At 36.3% G+C, this 18,682-nt stretch overlaps 2 protein-coding genes across 3 annotated transcripts; one reads left to right on the top strand and one right to left on the bottom strand.

Moving 5' to 3' along the window:
- Positions 1 to 6,741: 6,741 nt before the first annotated feature.
- dimt1l (DIM1 dimethyladenosine transferase 1-like) lies at positions 6,742 to 11,983 on the bottom strand. Its single transcript, XM_082188596.1, has 12 exons — positions 11,810 to 11,983; positions 11,313 to 11,386; positions 11,074 to 11,160; positions 10,913 to 10,974; positions 10,732 to 10,825; positions 10,136 to 10,185; positions 9,715 to 9,838; positions 9,441 to 9,533; positions 9,299 to 9,363; positions 9,130 to 9,193; positions 8,475 to 8,581; positions 6,742 to 8,372 (listed from the first exon to the last, which is right to left on the bottom strand). The coding sequence occupies exons 1-12, from the start codon at positions 11,865 to 11,867 to the stop codon at positions 8,330 to 8,332; spliced, it is 921 nt and encodes a 306-aa protein (XP_082044722.1). The 5' UTR covers positions 11,868 to 11,983; the 3' UTR covers positions 6,742 to 8,329.
- Positions 11,984 to 12,037: 54 nt separating this feature from the next.
- On the top strand, positions 12,038 to 18,636 carry pola2 (polymerase (DNA directed), alpha 2). Of its 2 annotated transcripts, none has more exons than XM_082188293.1 (19): positions 12,038 to 12,160; positions 12,384 to 12,510; positions 13,571 to 13,695; positions 13,820 to 13,905; positions 14,002 to 14,059; positions 14,306 to 14,415; positions 14,634 to 14,827; positions 15,104 to 15,192; positions 15,318 to 15,470; positions 15,608 to 15,670; positions 15,776 to 15,830; positions 15,912 to 16,036; positions 16,206 to 16,244; positions 16,336 to 16,409; positions 16,499 to 16,610; positions 17,472 to 17,578; positions 17,803 to 17,859; positions 17,991 to 18,117; positions 18,208 to 18,636. In XM_082188293.1, the coding sequence occupies exons 2-19, from the start codon at positions 12,429 to 12,431 to the stop codon at positions 18,358 to 18,360; spliced, it is 1,809 nt and encodes a 602-aa protein (XP_082044419.1). In that variant the 5' UTR covers positions 12,038 to 12,160; positions 12,384 to 12,428; the 3' UTR covers positions 18,361 to 18,636. The 2 variants fall into 2 exon arrangements, with proteins under 2 accessions (XP_082044419.1, XP_082044420.1); XM_082188294.1 differs by having other exon boundaries at positions 12,049 to 12,160; positions 12,415 to 12,510.
- Positions 18,637 to 18,682: the final 46 nt, after the last annotated feature.

The following is an 18,682-nucleotide window of genomic DNA, read 5'->3' as shown; positions in this document are numbered from 1 at the left end:
TAGAAATTCGCATTTGCTCCTAAAGCAAAAAAACATGATTGCATTTCTATTATGACTTCCCAAAGGAGGGGGGGAAAATATTGCGAGTTTGATTACGGTGGTCAGAAGAGAGAAAATGTACAAATTTGGCCTCACTCCCTCAGACGTTCTCCAAGAAACACTGACGCTAGTTTTCTGAAATGTAATGCAAAGGTAACGTAACACAAAGTACTGTGTTAGAAATTAACATTAAAATATAAAAAAAAAACGTAAAGATAGATTTACAATGTTAATAACTCTGGAAACACGTCATCAGTCTGTGAAAAGGGTCGATCTCCATAACTATTATTATGATATGCTGGCCAGCAAGACTGACAAGTAGACTATGTTGGGAATGGCATCCTAGCAGTAATTTTAGGCTGAACAACAAGCATTATTCCACATTTCAAATGTCACATGGTCTCATCATGTTACATTATTGCCATCCAGTTATCATCTTCAAAATAAAATAAAAATAAACTATTTTCTATTTTGAATTCACACTGATCAAACAATCAAACTTGATACATTTTTGCATTTGCATTTGTAATGAGTTCTGGTTCTGGAAAAGTGAGGTCAAGTTGAGCACACTGGATTGTGGGAAACAATAAACTGTGCAGTGTTATACATAACACATTGCAAATGCATCTGGGTAGTCTAAGCATGAGAAATATTTGCACTCTGTGCACAATATGCATACTATGCGCAGAAGTAGTAAGAGAAGTTTGATGGTATGCTATTCCGAACAAAGCCTGAGTTTCTTCTTGTGCCTAAAGGGTACTGATGTTTAAATCATGAAAATGGAAGTTGCAGGGTTGAGAACGAAAACACTATTTCCATGGAGTGTGTGCTCTAACTGATTGAGCTTCACGGTCTCATAAAAAGCGTGCCTGTTATAGTCAGTGAGGCGAGCGCAGGAAATACGGCTCTCCATTCAATCTGTCTCTCTCTCTCTCCCCTCCTCCCCCTCTGAGAGACCGCCATGCCATAGCCTCATGACATCCCTCAAACCTGCTTGAAAGGGGCTGCCCTGACAGGTTGCTGTGGAGAGGCCTGTCACAGCAAGGCTGGCTCTCAAAAACTCCAGATCATCGTCTCCCATGGGGAAAATCTTTCTCTCTCTCACTCTCGCTCTCTCTCTCACACACACACACCTGTCAGGATCTCTTAACTGGTGTCTGGCTAACCTTGGGCAGCTGAAAAGGCTGAACAGCATTTTTTCTCTCTCTCTCTCATCCCTCCCTGCGGACCATCAATAATGCAGCGTGAATCCCTCCCTTATATGATTTATCAGAAGCAGGAGGGAATGAGGCTGGCCTTTTTGTACGTGAACATCTGCAGACATCAATATCCGACGGGGGGCCCAGGTCAGCCCCCCAGCCGCGCTCCTGTGCCACGTCCCACTGAGCACGCAGGGTATACCTCAACGTACTGTGCATGCGTTAGACTGAGAGAGCGGGAGAGGAAATATAAGAACAGACAGACAGTTGCAGGCTTAATCATCAGTATAAAAAAGCTCTTAAGAAATGAACTTGTCACAGGGGTATCATTAATTCAAAGGTCTAGTGTGGGATCACATTCAATTAACAAGGGAGTAATGTCAACAGCATTTAATATTAAAAAAAGTGAAATATTTAGAAAGAGAAGAAATTCTCACAGTAGTTCAATACACTGCAAAAAAAAGACTTCTTGATGAGTTTTTAATTAGTCTTGAGTGACTTGAGTAAAAATCCTTAAAACAGGATAAATTTACTTAAGAAGACGAGCTGCATAAGATATTGCAAACTTGTTCTCATAGAGTCTCTTTATTATTGGTGTATTTTTGTCTTGCTGCGTTGGCAGACTTTTTCACTTGTTTTTAACTAGATTACAATTATGCATTAAGACAACATTTAATCACATTAAAGATACATTCTCTGAAAAAAATCTAATTTTAACTAAAAAGACAAAAAAAATTATTAAAATGTTTTGTAGTGTACAATGATTTATCTAGAATAATTTATGTTATGCACAGGGGGGAATTGCTAATATTTTCTTAAGTATTTTTGATGTTTTCTAGTAAAAATACATAAAACCAAATAAATGTACTTGATAAGCAAAAGTGCACTAGATATTAAAGACCCCCTGTGGTGAAAACCAAGTTTTTATTAGGCCTACACTATATAACTTTTTTGTTCAAAATCTACAAAATTGATATGAGCAATCCATCTTCCAAACCGTGTTTGCATAGTTACATAGTGTACTTTTAATGTTGTTTATGTCTATGTGGTGTTTTTAATATGCTTTAAAACAAACCAAGTGAAAATTCATTCATTGCGGAGTATTTTCTCCTTAAAACTGCAGTGTACCAAAATACGGTACCAAATACGCAGTTTGAAACCGCCCCTAATTCCTACGTCACAATCAAGTAACCAATTCCATCAATGTGAGGGAAGGGCTTTTCCACAGTGAGCACAACAACACCTTAAAGAAAGGACAGGAAAGTTATGATGAACTATATGCCATTCTCCACTGACTGTCAATGAGGTTTCAAAGGGTTTCTAACGATGCTGATTTTTAGAAGGCAGCTACTGACTTTGAGATGCCGAACGGGAACATGGTGTAAAATTAGCAATACATTATTAGCTGTACGGTAACATAGTCAAACCAAAGGCTAATCATATGAATTACAGTTACGTCTACAACGTTGTAGAGAGCGATACATAAAATGCATCACCATTCTGATACATTGACTTGTAGATGACCCTGTATAATTCGCTCTTCCTCTTCTTCTGAATCAGTTTCGAATTAATTTCGCTTTAAATTATAGCATTCTGTGCAGAATACAAATGGGTACGATACTTTTACGTTTATCGATACAATACGTTTTGTGGATACTACGCACAACGTAATGACGAACGCGGTTGCCCAGTCCTGTTTGTTTGAACCGTGACAGGCGTCAATTGCCGTCATTACGTTGTGCGTCAAGTTCAAGGGTTACTCTTTTGGCGTAAATCGATGAGTATGGCCGTCTGCCGGAAGCTAGTTATTTTAGTCGATAAAGTTTTAAATGTGGATATTTTTCTTAGACAAACGCATCGCTTCACTTCAGAAGGCCTTTATTAACCCCCGGAGACGTGTGGAGCACTTTAATCATGAATAGATGCGCTTTGATGGACTTCCAAAGACATACAGCCATTCACTGCCATTATCAAGCTTGGAAGAGCCAGGACATTTTTAAATATAACTCTGATTGTATTCATCTGAAAGAAGAATGTCATATACACCTAGGATGGCTTTAGGGTGAGTAAATCATGGGCTAATTTTCATTTTTGGGTGAACTATCCCTTTAAGCTTTAAAAAAAAAAAAGTTATACAAGATTTAACACATTTTTTAAAGTCAGTTTAATGTAATGCAAGTTGAAATGACTTAAATATCCAAGTTGATTGTACTTAATTTAAGGCAGCAACTTTTTTTTACAAAGTAGAAAATAGTAAATGTGTGAACAAGTAACCGATTTTAGCCGGGGCGGGACTCTTTAGATTCTAGAGAGCATTTGATTGGACAGAAAATCTGATGAGAAGCTGAAGTGCAGCATGATGTCATCAAAATCATTGATCCATTGGCGGAAGTGAGAGACTGTAAGTTTTGAATGATTATATCTTCTAAATGCGAATTGTCATTGTTTTGGCGCACACTGGCATATAAATAACAGTATGGCTAACATATTCACACTAAAAGCCACAAATATTTAATTTTAATTTCAATTTCATTGAATGGGATTTTAAGAGGAGAATAAATTATTTTCACAGGAAAAAAAAAAAAACATTTAAATATGTCATTTTGATGATCAAAAATGAGTTTTAAGGGATTAAATTATTGACTGTAGGGGGACTTTTGATTCTTGATAAAAATAAGATTTATGCTTAAAACAATAAAATTATTTGCAAATAACCTGCCAACTTGGAAGTCACCCAAATATGAATAGATATTTAGTTCACTCAAAAATTTTAATTCTGTCATGTACTCATTTCGGTCCTAACCTGAATTGGCTTTCTCCTGTGGGCACAAAAGAACATTATTTTGAAAAATGGTGTGTTTTTTTTTTGTCCATACAATGAAAGTCAGTTTGCTCCGATGTTTTTTGGACCCCCAACATTCTTCAAAATATCTTATTTAGTGCTCAACAGAAAAAAAGAAAAAGTCATACAAGTTTGGAATGACATGAAGGCGATCAAAGGAAAAAAGCAACAACAAAAAACAGACAATTATACAGCTTTAATATGTTAACACAATTTTAAAAGGGAAAAATATGAAGAAACTTACTTTTGCGCCCATTTCAACATATGTGAGCAAAGCGAGTTTTAATCTGATGCATGTCTTCATCATTCTATGCTCTTCTCCACATTATTTCCTTTACTCTCTTCCCTCCTAAAAATAATTAAAAGGCCAACTATGAAAAAGAGAACTTTCACTCTCAAGTAGTACTTAGGGACTATGGCTACCTAAAAGCCGCCTTGCTAAATGAGCTTTACAGATAATATCAATAGTGGCACAAATTTACAAAAGCACATTTAGACACATCTAAGACGGATCCCACTATGATAGAATAAAATCATCACTGCCAGCCAGGAAACAAATTCAATACTGTCAGTGATGGATGTTTCTTAGTGAACCCTATGATGGAGACCCCTGTAAGACAAGCTTATTATGGCATCAGTGTCCGGGGGTCGTAAAGACCGGCCCCGCACCCTTGACCCTGACAGGCGCTAAATGCTACAGTGAGTATTTATGGGACACAACCACACCAGCCAATCAAAAATAGCCACTATCATCTGGCCAACAAAACATAAAGGTCAGTGAAGGCAAGAAAAACTTCTACAACTATAATAGTAAGCAATAGTGAAGTTGAGTCATCAAATGAAACCCTTCAACAACTGATGCTTGACCCGCAGGTCAGATATTTCCCATGGACTCCAGTCGCTCAGAGTTCTGCTTTATTCTCTTTTAGAGACCGTGATCAAGAGAATCTAAGCGTCTGCCTCAAGTGAACAATTTAACAGGATAAAAGAGACAGATACAGTAGATAGATAGATAAATAAATAATTAAATCTCAAAGTCAAACACGTTTCGCAGGATCAATGTGTAGATACGACTGGCGTGTCCTCCGGGTGTCAGACTCAAAAGCTCTCTCGCTTTACTTCAAAGAAGGAAGACATTTGAATTTCTAATCGCGATCCTATCAGCGGGCCCAAGGCTCAGCGACTGGCAAGAACCTGCGTATACAGGAAAACTAGGACAGTATCTGGGCTACATGAGAGGGATTCACACCTAAAGCCCAATTAATTATCTTCATCAGGACTTTAGCAGCCAAGCAGAAAACAGAGAGTCTGCGCTATAGGATAATGGAGGGTGTGTGACTCAGCCGGAAAGTTTGTAACACCGCTGAAAGCATTTTGCCGTAAGGCCACATACATTTCTCAGACAATTCAGTCACACCTGCAGACAAGATAAAGCGATACGCTGTGAAACAGTTAGACAGGGATCTGTACAAATGAGCAGGTGTGATGCAAAAAAAACAAAAAGCACAGTTGCACAGCAGGACGTCCTGCAATAGGAGATACACCTGTTCATGTGACATTTAGCTCTGGAAATGTCAAACATGACTGTTTGTGCTTCATAATTTCATGTTTTATGCATCACTTCAAAATGTGGGCTTTGTGAAAAGTGTTGAGAGTCAATGTGGGAAGTTTCATAAAACTGAATATTCATCTGCATCTCCGTCTATGCGCCACTGATGCAAACATTTTAAATAAGAGATGGAATTAATACTTTTAGACATTTCTTATGTTATAAAAGATTTCTAATACAAATAAATGCTGTTCTTTTGAACTTTCGATTCATCAAAGGATCTCGAATAAAAAGGTATCACGGTTTCCACAAAAATATTACGCAGCACATCTGATAATATGATCATTGATAATAAATGTTTCTTGAGCATCAAATCAGCATATTAGAATGATTTCTGAAGTATCATGTGACACTGAAGACTGGAGTAATGATGCTGAAAATTCAGCTCTGCCATGACAGGAATAAATTACATTTTTTAAATATATTTAAATAGAAAACAGTTATTTATTATAGTAATATTATTTCACCCTGTTACTGTTTTTACTGTATTTTGATTAAATAAATGCAGCCTAGGTGAGCATAAGAGCCTTATTTCATAAACTACTTTTTTATCCTACCAACCCAAAATGTAATGTAGATTAATAAAGTACAATTCTGTCTTATCCATCTATTCTTCCACAGACCCTTACAATGACTGACAGTAGAGGCCATTGTCACTCATGTGAGGCTGTACACGTGTGGCGCTCCAAATCTTAAATCAATTTCTTCCTGTTCCCTGTAGAGCAAGACACTTCTCCCTATAATACAAGTCCCTGCCAGATATCAGTCAATAGGATCTGTCAATACTTCTACGGTAAGAATTTATTTTCTAAAGACATCACTGTCTTGTTCACATTATGCTTTCTTTAATCATGTACAGAAAGATAGAGAGAGAGAGAGAGAGAGAGAGAGAGAGAGAGAGAGCAAGAAAGAAAGAAAGAAAGAAACTGGGATTAGCTGTCATGTAAATTATGCTGTACATAAAATATCTGTGACAGTACTCGAGAGCCATCTAGTGGTCAAATAAAGTATTGACAAAAAAACAACTGGAAAGAGTCTGAAACTGCCACAGGAATAATCCACTCATTTAATCCAAAAACAACCACACAAAACAAATTCCACTCATTTAATCTTGGCATGTGAATGACCACCATTAGCATTTTGCAGTAAATCTATTTAGCATTAGCAGTCTGGAGAGAGTGCTTGACTGAAAAAAAAAAAAAAAAAGATGGGTTTAAACAAGTCGGACCAACTAAAATGTGCCCAAAATCCTTTTCAAAACTGTCCAACAGAACAGATAAGTTTCATAAACATAGCCACTATGTTAAAACTAGACTAGCCAAGAACTAATCTGTCTTACTTTTGGGATTAAAATTAGACCAATCCTTGGCATTCATACACAACATAACACAGCGTATGTTTATAGACTCCGTAAAAGGTATTGGTCAGCCTAACACAACGTAATCAAAAGCTTTGAACTTTTTCCTCTGTGAGAACAAATCACTGCACCAGGAGTGTATTCAAGATTTTACTGTCAACTCAAGTGTTGCTTATCATCATAAAGCAGCAAGAAAAAAAACATTAATTGTTGCTTCAAAGCTAATTTTTCTGTTCAGATTCTCTGTTCTATCTTTAACTTTCTTCCCACACCAAATCGGGAGGATCTGAAACAACAGTTCAAAGTGATTCATAATAGAAACACACTACTGAAAAGTCTCACATAGGGTGAGCAAAACAGTTCTCTCAAGTTTCTTTTAAATTTGAAAGCAATTTTACAAAAAAACACGATTCTTCATTTTTTTTTATTAAATTTTTTTTTTTTACTTGTACAGCTAAACCTTCCTAAGAAACATGCCTTAAATGAATCTGAGAATAGGTCAATCACCTATTATTATAATTAGCTATTATATTTACACATCAAAGTTTACATAGTACAGTAACATTAACTGTAGGTAGAATGTTAATAAAGATTTATCGGTAACACCTTGACAATAAGTTTCAACTTGTTAACAGTTAATGCAATAGCTAACATGAACTAACAATGAATAATACTTTTACACCATTTATTAATTTAAATTAAGTTAATTTATCATAAACAAACTTGAATTAGCAATTAGTATAATTATAAATTAACATTAACCTAAAAATGCTGTAAAAAGCATGTTAGTTGATAACAATGAGTTCATGACACTTAATTCATTATCTAAAGTTAACCAACTGAACTTTATTGTAAAGTAGTAGTTAGCAGTTGATTTCTCAATTTGACAGTTCAGTATTGAGCAGTAGTGGGCAGGATAGCGTTTTGTTTCTGATTGATGGGGATGAAGACTAATATTCTTTACAAAAGCATCAGTTATATCAAAAGTAAACTGGTGTACTCACAACTGATGAGTGCATATAAATGAAAGCTGTAAGAAGCCATTCCATGTGTCCTCTTCAAAGCTGAGAGAACATTTTACCTCAGAAAGAAGTCCGGAAATATTTCATCATTCAGCAAAGGCACTAAACATTGCCAGCCTGAGAGATTAAGTGTCCCACTGCGTGTCCATTGAAAAGAAATGCCATTCATTTCTTCACATGGATGAAAGCATTAACCAGAATACGAGAAGACTGTGACATCACTTCCTGTCAACCTAGTAGCTGTTCACTGTTCCTCAAGTCTTAGGAGAAGTGTATCCCGGCAGAGTTGAAGGCATGAAGAAGCCTACCATCAAATAGGGATGCAGAAAAGATGCTTAATGAAACGTCCTCCTAAAAAATAAACATTTAAAAGCATTTTTCATGAAGTGAAGCATGTCATACTTACACCATGAAATCATCAATATCCATGGAACGTGCCCGCTTTTCATTAAACTTCGACTCTTGAAGGATGCAATCAATTTTCTGAGATATGCTGAAATCCTGTTGTACTTCCTGTAGTACAATATGGAAATGTATTTTAATATAATTGTGCATCAGGTCAAGAATAAAGTGTCTAAAGCCTTGTTCAGACTGTCAGTCCAAATCCGATTTTTGTGCATATCCATTTCAAGCTAACTACATTTATATGTGGTTTGATTTCCTATTCAAATCCCATTTCTGGGAATCCGTTTCTGTCAACCGTTCTCGATTTTGCAAAGGTTTTTTTTTTTTTTTTTTTTTGCTTTTGTCACTTTCTCACGCCACATAAAACGTATAAACACATCAGATGTTGTTGCAGAAACACATGGTCATATTGTAAGACAACATTGCAAACCCCTCCATGTTATTTCTGGCGTATGCCAACTAACACAACATCATTGCCATAGAAACCAACTCAGATTTTCCGGGAAATGAAACAGCGCCACAGGACATACAAATCAGATCCGAACAGTTAGGATACAAAGTGTGGACAGTCAATCATTTAGATCAGATTCCAATCGGATACACAAATAATCGGATTTCGACTGACTGTGAACGTAGTCAAAGTGAAGCAGACTCACTATGTTGTGCACAGAACAGTGGATTCTGTAATTCTTCTCTAATAACTGCTCAACCGCAGAAGACCTGCGTTGAAAACACAAAAACATCAATCCATTATCAGGACTTGTCAGCTTCTTGAATTTATTACTATTTAACACTCAACAAAAACACAATTTAGTGACGTCTTACTTGAAGGCAGCACTGAGCGTTTTGTTCTTTCGGACAAATGCAATTCTGACGAGACCATCCCATTCCTTTAAATGTGGAAAATAAACTGTTATATAATTTCCAATAACTGCACAGACAGTATACATTTTAATTATACACTTACCTGGAAGTTGACAGGTGGCGGAGGATTTTTGGGCTCTATCCTCACCACGCTGGACTCTACTTTTGGAGGAGGTCTGAAATTGTTCTTTCCCACCTTTATAAGCATACAATTACACAAGTTACAAACTATGCATTCCACACAAACTTGAGGATTTATCCATTCTCAAGCAGCAGTCATAACTTGTTTTAACATATTTCCACATGCATAAGAACAGTAAATAAATTAATACAGGCACCAATAGCAGTCAATTAATGAATGTTGGGACTCTCCAAACCTTCATGAGATGGTCCACGCGGGATAGGAGCTGTGTGTTGATGGACAGTCTGCAGTATAGCTTGTCTCCTGGTTTAGCCACCAAACGCATGGCAAATTCCCTCTGAAACATCAGCACGGCACACCTACAGACAGAACAGATACAAAACTCATCACTATTACTGGCATGCCAATAAACTCATCCTCATCTGGCTCTGATCATGTGTTCACCATTTATGTTCCATTGCAGTGTGTTTTAACTGGTTTGTAAAGTCATAGAGAGTACAAGAGGAGAAGACAAGCCACTCGCACAAAAACATAAATTGGTGAAATCATAACACTCAATATGACAGCAGTAGGAATTAAAGTCCCGTCGTTTGTTTTCTCTATACTGCACTTACATTTAATGAATCAGCCAAAAAACAGTTTATCCAATTTCTTACCTAAAAAATGGCCGGTGAAGTAACAGCTTGAACACAAAAGGTGATGATATCTAGAAGGAAAACAAAAACAAAATCTCAGTGGCACTAGCTGTGATTGGGTAACACTTTACAGTATGGTTCAATTTGTTAACATTAGTTAAAGGTACACTATGTAACTTTTTTGTTCAAAATTAACTCAATTTAAATAAGTCAATACAATATCAATCCTTCTTCCAAAACGTGTTTTTGTCTTACCCTGATTCACTGTTAAGCCTTTTATAATTGTTTATATTTTAGATCTGTCAGGATGGTTTTTAAAGAGAAATTGCGTACACATCACTGGCCTGTGTGTGTCTCGTCATATACGTCAATAGAGAAAAGTTGCTCAGGCTCGGGTTGTTGTAGCACTGTGCTAGAATTGATCTTTTTTTAAACTGCTAGAGGGCCAAAAGTTACATAGTGTACCTTTAACTACATTAATTTCCTTCTAAAGCATTTATTAATTTCAGTTAATGTTAATTTCAACATTTAGAAATACATTATTAACATCAAATTTTGTATCTGCTAATATTATTTAATGAGCTAACATGACAGCAAACAAAGAGCAACTAAAATACCTGATAAGGCAAGTTAGCCACGCACACGTCAAAAAAGGGGAGCTCCGTCTTTAGGACGTCCCCTATGAGGATCTGAAGCTTGTTCTGCATTGGACTGTTCGAGAAAACAGATTTTACAATCAAACAGATGTTGAAGTTGTTGCTGGAGTTTTGACAATGGTAGCAATGAATGTGTATTTACGTGCACTGGACTCTTTTCTGAAGCTCAGCAACAAGCCTGGTATCCAACTCACATGCAACCACCTTTGAATTGTTTGGGGGGGAAATAAAAAGAATAATAAAAAAAAAAATCCTCATCACTGCTTAAACTCTAGCAATAAACATTCAGTGTAACTTATTTACTTTCTTGGCTTTCTCCAGGAGTTTGACAGTCATGTTACCAGTTCCAGGACCAACTTCCAAAACCACATCTGTTGGTCGTAGTGCTGCCTGGAAAGATATTTTTGTATTAAATCAATACAACGATTATATTGTGCCGTGACAATGTGGTCAAGCATTCAGAAAGCTCATTCAGCTGTTACTTCCTTTGAAAAGAAAATGACAGAAATTTGCCAGAAAAAGTCACATTCCACATTACTGACCTTCTCTATGATGGCATTGACAACCAAAGGGTTTTTCAAAATATGCTGACCAATACCAGTATTGAACATAATTCCTGAAACACATGATGAAACAGAGATTTTTTGTGTGTATTATTTATGGGTGGACTCCTAACAAATTGTATAGATGTGTGTCAAAACATAAACCCCATCAAACGTTTTTTTTTATTTAATCTTTGTAAAATTAAATGAAATGTTCATAACATCTAAAGTAAAACGTATTTTACGCGTTATAGTGATGAGACTGTGTATGAAAATGTGCTTAACTGTCATGAAAATAATGTCACAATGTTCTATGTTCAGAAAAATAAGCTTCATTTCAATTATGTGACCTGGACGAGTTGTTGACAAGTTTCTAAAGGCTCTCCCTTAATCCAAATTAGATGTATAACATGTTTAACTTTCACTACAGATCTAAAAGGACAGCCTTATTTAAATCGTCAGACAGCATGACTACAAAACATCTCAACGAAACCTACCTTGACTCTTCACCTCCTGATGTTTTCGAGATTTTTTCTCGGGTTTAACCTTCGGCATTTTGATAAGTAATGGCTGAGATTCCAAAAAGTGAAATTTACTGTACAAATATGAGTATACGTTCAGGATATTATAAACACGTGTAGCACCAACAGGCTTTGGTTCCTTTCAGCTGATCGGATGGAAATTCATGTAACAGTCTCGAGCTCCCTCTAGCGTCCTGGAGGGCGCGGGAGGAAACCGGAAGTGACCTTTCAGTGCTGTTTTGCTGGTACTTTTTCGCGGCAATCCAAACGTGATGCAAAGACTGTCGAGAGGAATATGACAGCTGATTTTTGACGTTGATATAGAAGGTAAACTTTCATATTATTGTATTATCCTTGTTGAAGATACGTTTCTTAATTCGAGCTCTATCTTCAGCTGAATAAAATTGTATTTAGAAAGTAAAATATATTCAGTTATTGTATTTAGCGCCAGTTCAAGTGAGACTCTAAAATGTCGTTCTGTTACAATTGCGATTAATGAAATGTGTGAATCGGAACGTCTAAATCTTCTTGAGAGCGTTTCTGTTTTTAGTTTACAGATTTCTTTTATATTTGAACATCAGCGGAAACAACAACAATGGCATCAGTCACTGCAGAGGACATCCAGTCTGAACTGGACACTTTCAACATAGCTTTCAACAATGACACTGTGGACAAAAGTAAACGTCAAGTTTCTTATTTATTGGTTTTTGTATATAAAATTATAACATTGTTAGCATAACATAATGCTCTAAAATTTAGTATAATTATGCCTTATTGTGAAATATAAGTGTGTGTGTGTGTGTGTGTGTGTGTGTGTGTGTGTGTGTGTGTGTGTGTGTGTGTGTGTATGTGTATATATATACTTTACCGGTCAAAAGTTGTACCATTTTAATGTTTTTGAAAGAAGTCTCTTATGCTCATTTGATCATAAATATAGAAGAAAAAAAACGGTAATATACTTCAAAATATATTTTATTTCTGTGATGCAATGTTGAATTTTCATCAGTCAATACTTCAGTGGGTATTGAAGTGTCACTTGATCCTTCAGAAATCATTCTAATATGTTGATTTATTATCAATGTTGGAAACATTTGTGCTGCTTAATATACAGTATATATATTTTTAATATTTCTGATACTTTTTTCAGGATTCATTGATGAATAAAAAGTATCAAAATAGAAATCTTTTCTAACAATATAAATCTTTACTATCACTTTTTATCAATTTAACACATCCTTGCTAAATAAAAGTAATAATTTCTTAAAAAAATAAATAAAATAAAAAGACTGACCCCAAACTTTGTTACCAAAGATTTCCATTTTAAATAAATGCTGTTCTTTTTCTTAACTTTTTCTTAAAAAAAAAAATTAAGCAGCACAGCTGTTTCCAACATTGATAATAAATCAGCATATTAGAAGGATTTCTGAAGGATCATGTGACACTGAAGACTGGAGTATTGGTTGATTAAAATTCAGCTCTGCATCACAGAAATAAATAGGCTATTTCAAAGTATATTCAAATAGAAAACCATTATTTTAAATTGTAATAATATTTCACAATATTACCATATTTTCCGTATGTTTGATCAAATAAAAGCATAAGGCTGGTTTAGCATAAGAGACTTCTTTAAAAAACATTAAAAATGGTAATGTTTCCAAACTTTTGACCGGTACTATATATATATATATATATATACACCTTTCAGTGGTCATATGCTGTAATTATTCTTTCTTGTAGTGTTGGAGCAGTGTTTGTGTCACAGGCTGAAGGGGGATGAGATTGTATTCGAGTGGTTTGCTTTCAGCACCTCTAAAAACCAGCTGCTGCTCACTCTTGATAACCTGGACCAGTTTGAACATGAAGTTAGTACAAGGCCATTATAAGCGCATACTGCTGCATGTCAACTGCAACACAGATATTCTACACAGATATCACAGATAAGCAGATACCCTGCTTGATTTGCATACTGCTTATGTACTCTTTCAGATACTGAACAAGAAGAAAAAATCTAAAGGTTCTTCAAAGGGAAGCCAGCTTAACAAGACTAGAGACATCAACTCTATCCAGGAACTGTATCCTTTTAGCTCAAACAATCACTAGTTTTAATTTGACATAATTTCGGTTGGTCCCTAAATGTTCACAGTGGTCTTCTTAACAGAGTCTCACAGAATCCGAGCAGAAGAGGAAGAGGAGAACTTGTTGGATTCCTATTCAACACCTGCCAAGGTGAGAAAAATGGGAGACAGATTAATGGGGGAGACTTGCTGGAACAGATAGAAATGCATTATTGGTTCCCAATGAGAAAGTATTGTATAGCTCAGCTCTTAAAATTAAATCAAATTTGGTCTTAACCCAACTTTTATTTGAACTGCTGTAATTTGCAATATATTGAAATGTGCTTTCTTTGTAACTGGATTGGTAAGAAAGTTCAAATGTAAATGTATTACTGTCTTCATCTCTGTGTTACCACAGGGCTCTCAGAAGAGAGCGTTGACCACCCCAGAACATCCTCAGTCCAAGAGAGGTGTGGCCCGACTCGCCAGTCCCAGTCTTATGCTGTCACCTGCCAGCTTCTCACCAAGGTAACCAATTAACCAAACTTTTATTTAGATAGCTTTAAATATATGAGGTCTTTATAAGGCAAACAAACCATTAACAAAATCACCAAGGCAGCCAAATGTTTGATCTCCCAGTAAGTACCCTAAAGACAACATAGAATAATTACCATGACGTGTCTTTTCACTTCAAGATGATACAATACATTTAATCTAATATAAAATTGTTTTATTTGTTTGTGTAGTGCAACGCCTTCTCAAAAATATGGCATGCGTGGGGGACGAGGAGAGGTGGTTTCGTCGTTTGGGACGGTGCAGGGTCCTCGCTGGACGGGTAAAGGACAGACAAGTGTGAGGGTGGAAATGCTGGGAGGAGGAGACAATTCACTCATCAGCAGCTACAAATACATGTTCCAGAGACTGAGAGACGTGCGGGACGGTGAGTCCATGTTCTCATTGCTGCCGTCGTCAGCACTGACTCAAACTTTCTTACAAAACTTTGCTCTTTCCAAGATATGCATTGTCATGATTATATGATTGTTTTACATGACAATTGCATATTGCATAATTCATTTTATATGTTTACAAATTGTATGTATGTTGTACAAATTGTATGTATGTTGTTGTACATGTTGTAATTGTATGTATATTACATGATACATACAGACTGTCTCTTTATATATTCTTATACATTTATTTATGTTCTTGTCTGTAGTTCTGACTGAAAAGATTGAAGAGCTTGGAGAGGAATTGCGGAGTCATTTTAACATAGAGGAATTCTCTCCTGTTTCATTGCCAGTTCAGGTACAAGCACAGATATCATAATAATGGCTCAATAATTCAGTTTTATCAAAGTGATAAAAAAAGAACTTATTTATGGCTGGTGTGCAGTTAATTTTGGAGTCATGTATTCATGATCTTACTCTCAGGATAGCATCACAGTACTGGGGCAGGTGTGTTGTGACAGTAACGGGAAGCTCAATGCCCAGTCTGTGCTGCTGGAGGCCGGACAGGAACAGGGAGGCAGACAGGTGCCTGTGGATCTATCTGAGCTCCAAGAGTTTTCACTCTTCCCTGGACAGGTGAGATACACCTATTGGATGCACATACTGCTTTTTTCCTTTTTTTATGTTTGTTTTTAACCTATTGCTAAGTAATATTCTATTACTAATCTTTTTTATTTTATTTTTTTGGCATACATTCTACGTTTGTTTTGTAGGTTGTTGTCATGGATGGGATGAACACTTCTGGGGAGAAGTTTGTAGCTACCAAACTATACGAGGTATCTCACTAATACCCTTTTTAGTTCAGACTTGTTTAGGTTAAGTTTACAATTTGTTTCATGAATTATGAATTATATTTATTCAGAGATTTGTTTGTCCACTAGGGTATTCCCCTGCCTTTTTACTGCCCTTCTGAAGTGAAACAGGAAATGGATGAAGGTAAGTTTGGTGAAAATGTATCAAGAACATCTCTGATGAGATCATGGCTCACATTAAACCCTTCATAACACACTTTTTCAGTGTCTGAGCCTGTGATGGTTATGATGGCTTGTGGACCGTACACCCCCTCTGAAAGTCTGACCTATGACCCTCTGATTGACCTCATTACTATCATCAATAAAGATCGTCCTGATGTGTGCATTCTGGTGGGTACAGCTTTGTGCCCATTTCTGTGGTGTTTTGGTCCAACAACCAGCTTGTTGTGATAAAACCTAATTTATCTTTGCAGTATGACTGCTTTTCTGGACATTTAAGACATTTAAAAGAAAAACTGTGACATTTTGGCTAGTAATTATCTGTTTATTTATCTCATAGTTTGGGCCATTTGTTGATTCCAAACATGAGCAGATTGAGGTAAACCAGATTTTGTATGCATTTGAAATTCCTGTATTAAATTTTTTTCGGCATGGCCACAAATTTAAATACTTTCTACCTTTTTTAACAGAAAAACCAGGTAACAGAAACATTTCAGTCCATCTTCAAGAGATGTGTGGACAGCATAGTAGAAGGAACCAAAGGGTGTGTGTCTATATTTTTTTTCCTACAACTTTATAGAAAGTGCTCACCAATGTATGATTGTTTTCAACGCTTGCATTCTTTTACTATAGGTCGGGATGCAGGTTGGTGTTTGTGCCGTCTCAGAGGGATGTCAATCATCATTACATAATTTATCCTCAGCCACCCTTCAACCTGACCAACCTCAGCAAAGATGATTCAGCGGTGAGATGATAAGCTAAATGATCTGTTTATTTGAATGTATATGCCTCTCTTTCTTCAGATAAACACTAACAAAGGTTTTTAAGACAATAATCTGAGCACATATATTGTAAGTGTATGGTTGCTTCTTTGGCATTGATGCTTGAAAAACCACACACTGCAATCGTGACTGATTCATCCACTGCGGTCGTATGGCTTACAATGTCCAGTGTTTCCCCTACCATTGTTTTGGGAGGATGATGCAGAATGAATGGTGCAGACGACGCGCAGTTTCATTTACCACTCACACACACACACACTAAAGCATGTGTGACGCTAGCGCTGTTTTTTGCCTATATGAGGACACGAATGCAACTTAATCTCCAGACTCTAGATCCTCTGAAAGTCACTTCATGAGCATTTAACCGCTTAGTCACGTGTCACAACATCCCTCTTGTGAATGCTTATATGACAGTAGACTGGAAGCATCAAAAAATATTTACAATTCTTACGCACACCTGTCGTTTTGCTTTGATTCATTGATTCATCCACTGGGTTCGAATTGATTAGGGTCACGACTCATGATCGCTTTGTGTAGTTTTTCAAGCGACAACCCGAGGGGCACCATTCACTTGCATTATATGGACTCAGAGATTGATTATTTCTTAGTTTGTGTTTTTTTGAAGAAAGAAAGTAATACTTTAGGTATGACATGAGGGTGAGTAAATTAGAGTATTTTCCTTTTTTAGGTGATCTGTTCCTTTTAATTAGAGAGACATGATTTTATTCAGTTAAATTCTATTCTTTTTATATTGTCTTATACTAAGTAAGTTAAACTGTTTCTATTATTTCTCTTGTTGTCCAATATTCATTTTCCACCCTTAGCGAGTGACCTTGGCGAGTGACCCCTGCACGCTCCTCATTGGTAATGTGACTTTTGGCCTGACATCTACAGACATTCTGTTCCATATGGGAGCTGAAGAGATCAGCAGGTAATACCACTGAACCAACTGGTAATTATAGCATGAAAACAGCCTACAACTGACATGTACATTAACACTGTGGCTACTTTATGAACAAGAGTAAATTCACTTTTGTATAAAGTGTACCGTTTTCTGATTCATTATTTCATTGACGTTCATTGAATTTAAAAGTTAATACTCCTTCAGAGGAATGAGTGCGCAGAAACACTGATTTGTCATTACCGTTTTTGCAGTGGCACTGGCACAGAGCGTTTCTCACGGATCATGAAACACATGTTGACCCAGAGAAGGTTTGTAGAACATTTCTCATCTTTAAATGAAATGACCTCGGTCTCGAGTAGCAGTAAAATGTTTGTCTGTACTCTTCTTTGCTGCTACAGTGATATGCAGTTGTAAATCTTTAGTTTATTTGTTCTTTTAGCTACTATCCTCTATATCCTCCTGTGGAGGAAGTTAACATGGATTATGAGAAGTTTCAACAATTCAGCCAAATGAACCTCACACCTGATATTCTTATCGTTCCTTCTGAACTTCGGTATTTCATCAAGGTAAATCAATCATATTTCAGAAAAGTTTGTTTATATAATGTCAAAAAAAATATCAATTCTGACTGAAAAAAATGTGCCATTATTTCCCAGGATGTTATTGGCTGTGTATGTGTCAATCCTGGCCGTCTCACTAAAGGACAGGTGGGCGGGACTTATGGACGTTTACTCGTTCAGCCAAACCCTGTGCTGGTGGATGGGAAGAGAGTGAGCCCATGTATAGCAGGGCAGGTGGTGAAAATATGATACAATATACCTTTTCTGTTCTACTATTTTTTTTATGTCTGTATTAAATCTTTTCACTTAAAGTGGATGGAAAATAAAATGCTTTGTAAAAGACTGTTTTGTCCAGTTAATGTCTAGTTACAATGTAAAAAAAAAAACCAAAAAAAAAAACCACCTATATAAAATCAGTCAACAACATAAAATCAAAACTGATCTTGCACATTCTCTATTGTGAACAATTTATCAGTACATGTTATTCCAAAAGAAATTCTGTAAAATTTAATGAAAATGTAAAAACTTGCTATTCCTTTTTTCCATTCGGCTGATGTTATGGCAGACCGCA

This window comes from Leuciscus leuciscus (genome assembly GCF_965113295.1).
Source record: "Leuciscus leuciscus genome assembly, chromosome: 13".
NCBI classification, from domain to species: Eukaryota; Metazoa; Chordata; class Actinopteri; order Cypriniformes; family Leuciscidae; genus Leuciscus; species Leuciscus leuciscus.
The sequence above is the reverse complement of the archived record's forward strand: the minus strand, read 5'-3'. Positions and strand labels throughout refer to the sequence as shown.

Coding starts and splice junctions, on each gene's coding strand:
- pola2 (XM_082188293.1), top strand. CDS start 12,429: ATGGCATCAGTCACTGCAGAGGACATCCAGTCTGAACTGGACACTTTC. Junction 15,193..15,317: donor CTGTTTCATTGCCAGTTCAG/GTACAAGCACAG, acceptor TCTTACTCTCAG/GATAGCATCACAGTACTGGG. Junction 16,037..16,205: donor GTCCTGATGTGTGCATTCTG/GTGGGTACAGCT, acceptor TTTATCTCATAG/TTTGGGCCATTTGTTGATTC.
- dimt1l (XM_082188596.1), bottom strand. CDS start 11,867: ATGCCGAAGGTTAAACCCGAGAAAAAATCTCGAAAACATCAGGAGGTG. Junction 10,975..11,073: donor TCCTGGAGAAAGCCAAGAAA/GTAAATAAGTTA, acceptor AACAATTCAAAG/GTGGTTGCATGTGAGTTGGA. Junction 9,839..10,135: donor CTTCACCGGCCATTTTTTAG/GTAAGAAATTGG, acceptor TTCTGTCTGTAG/GTGTGCCGTGCTGATGTTTC.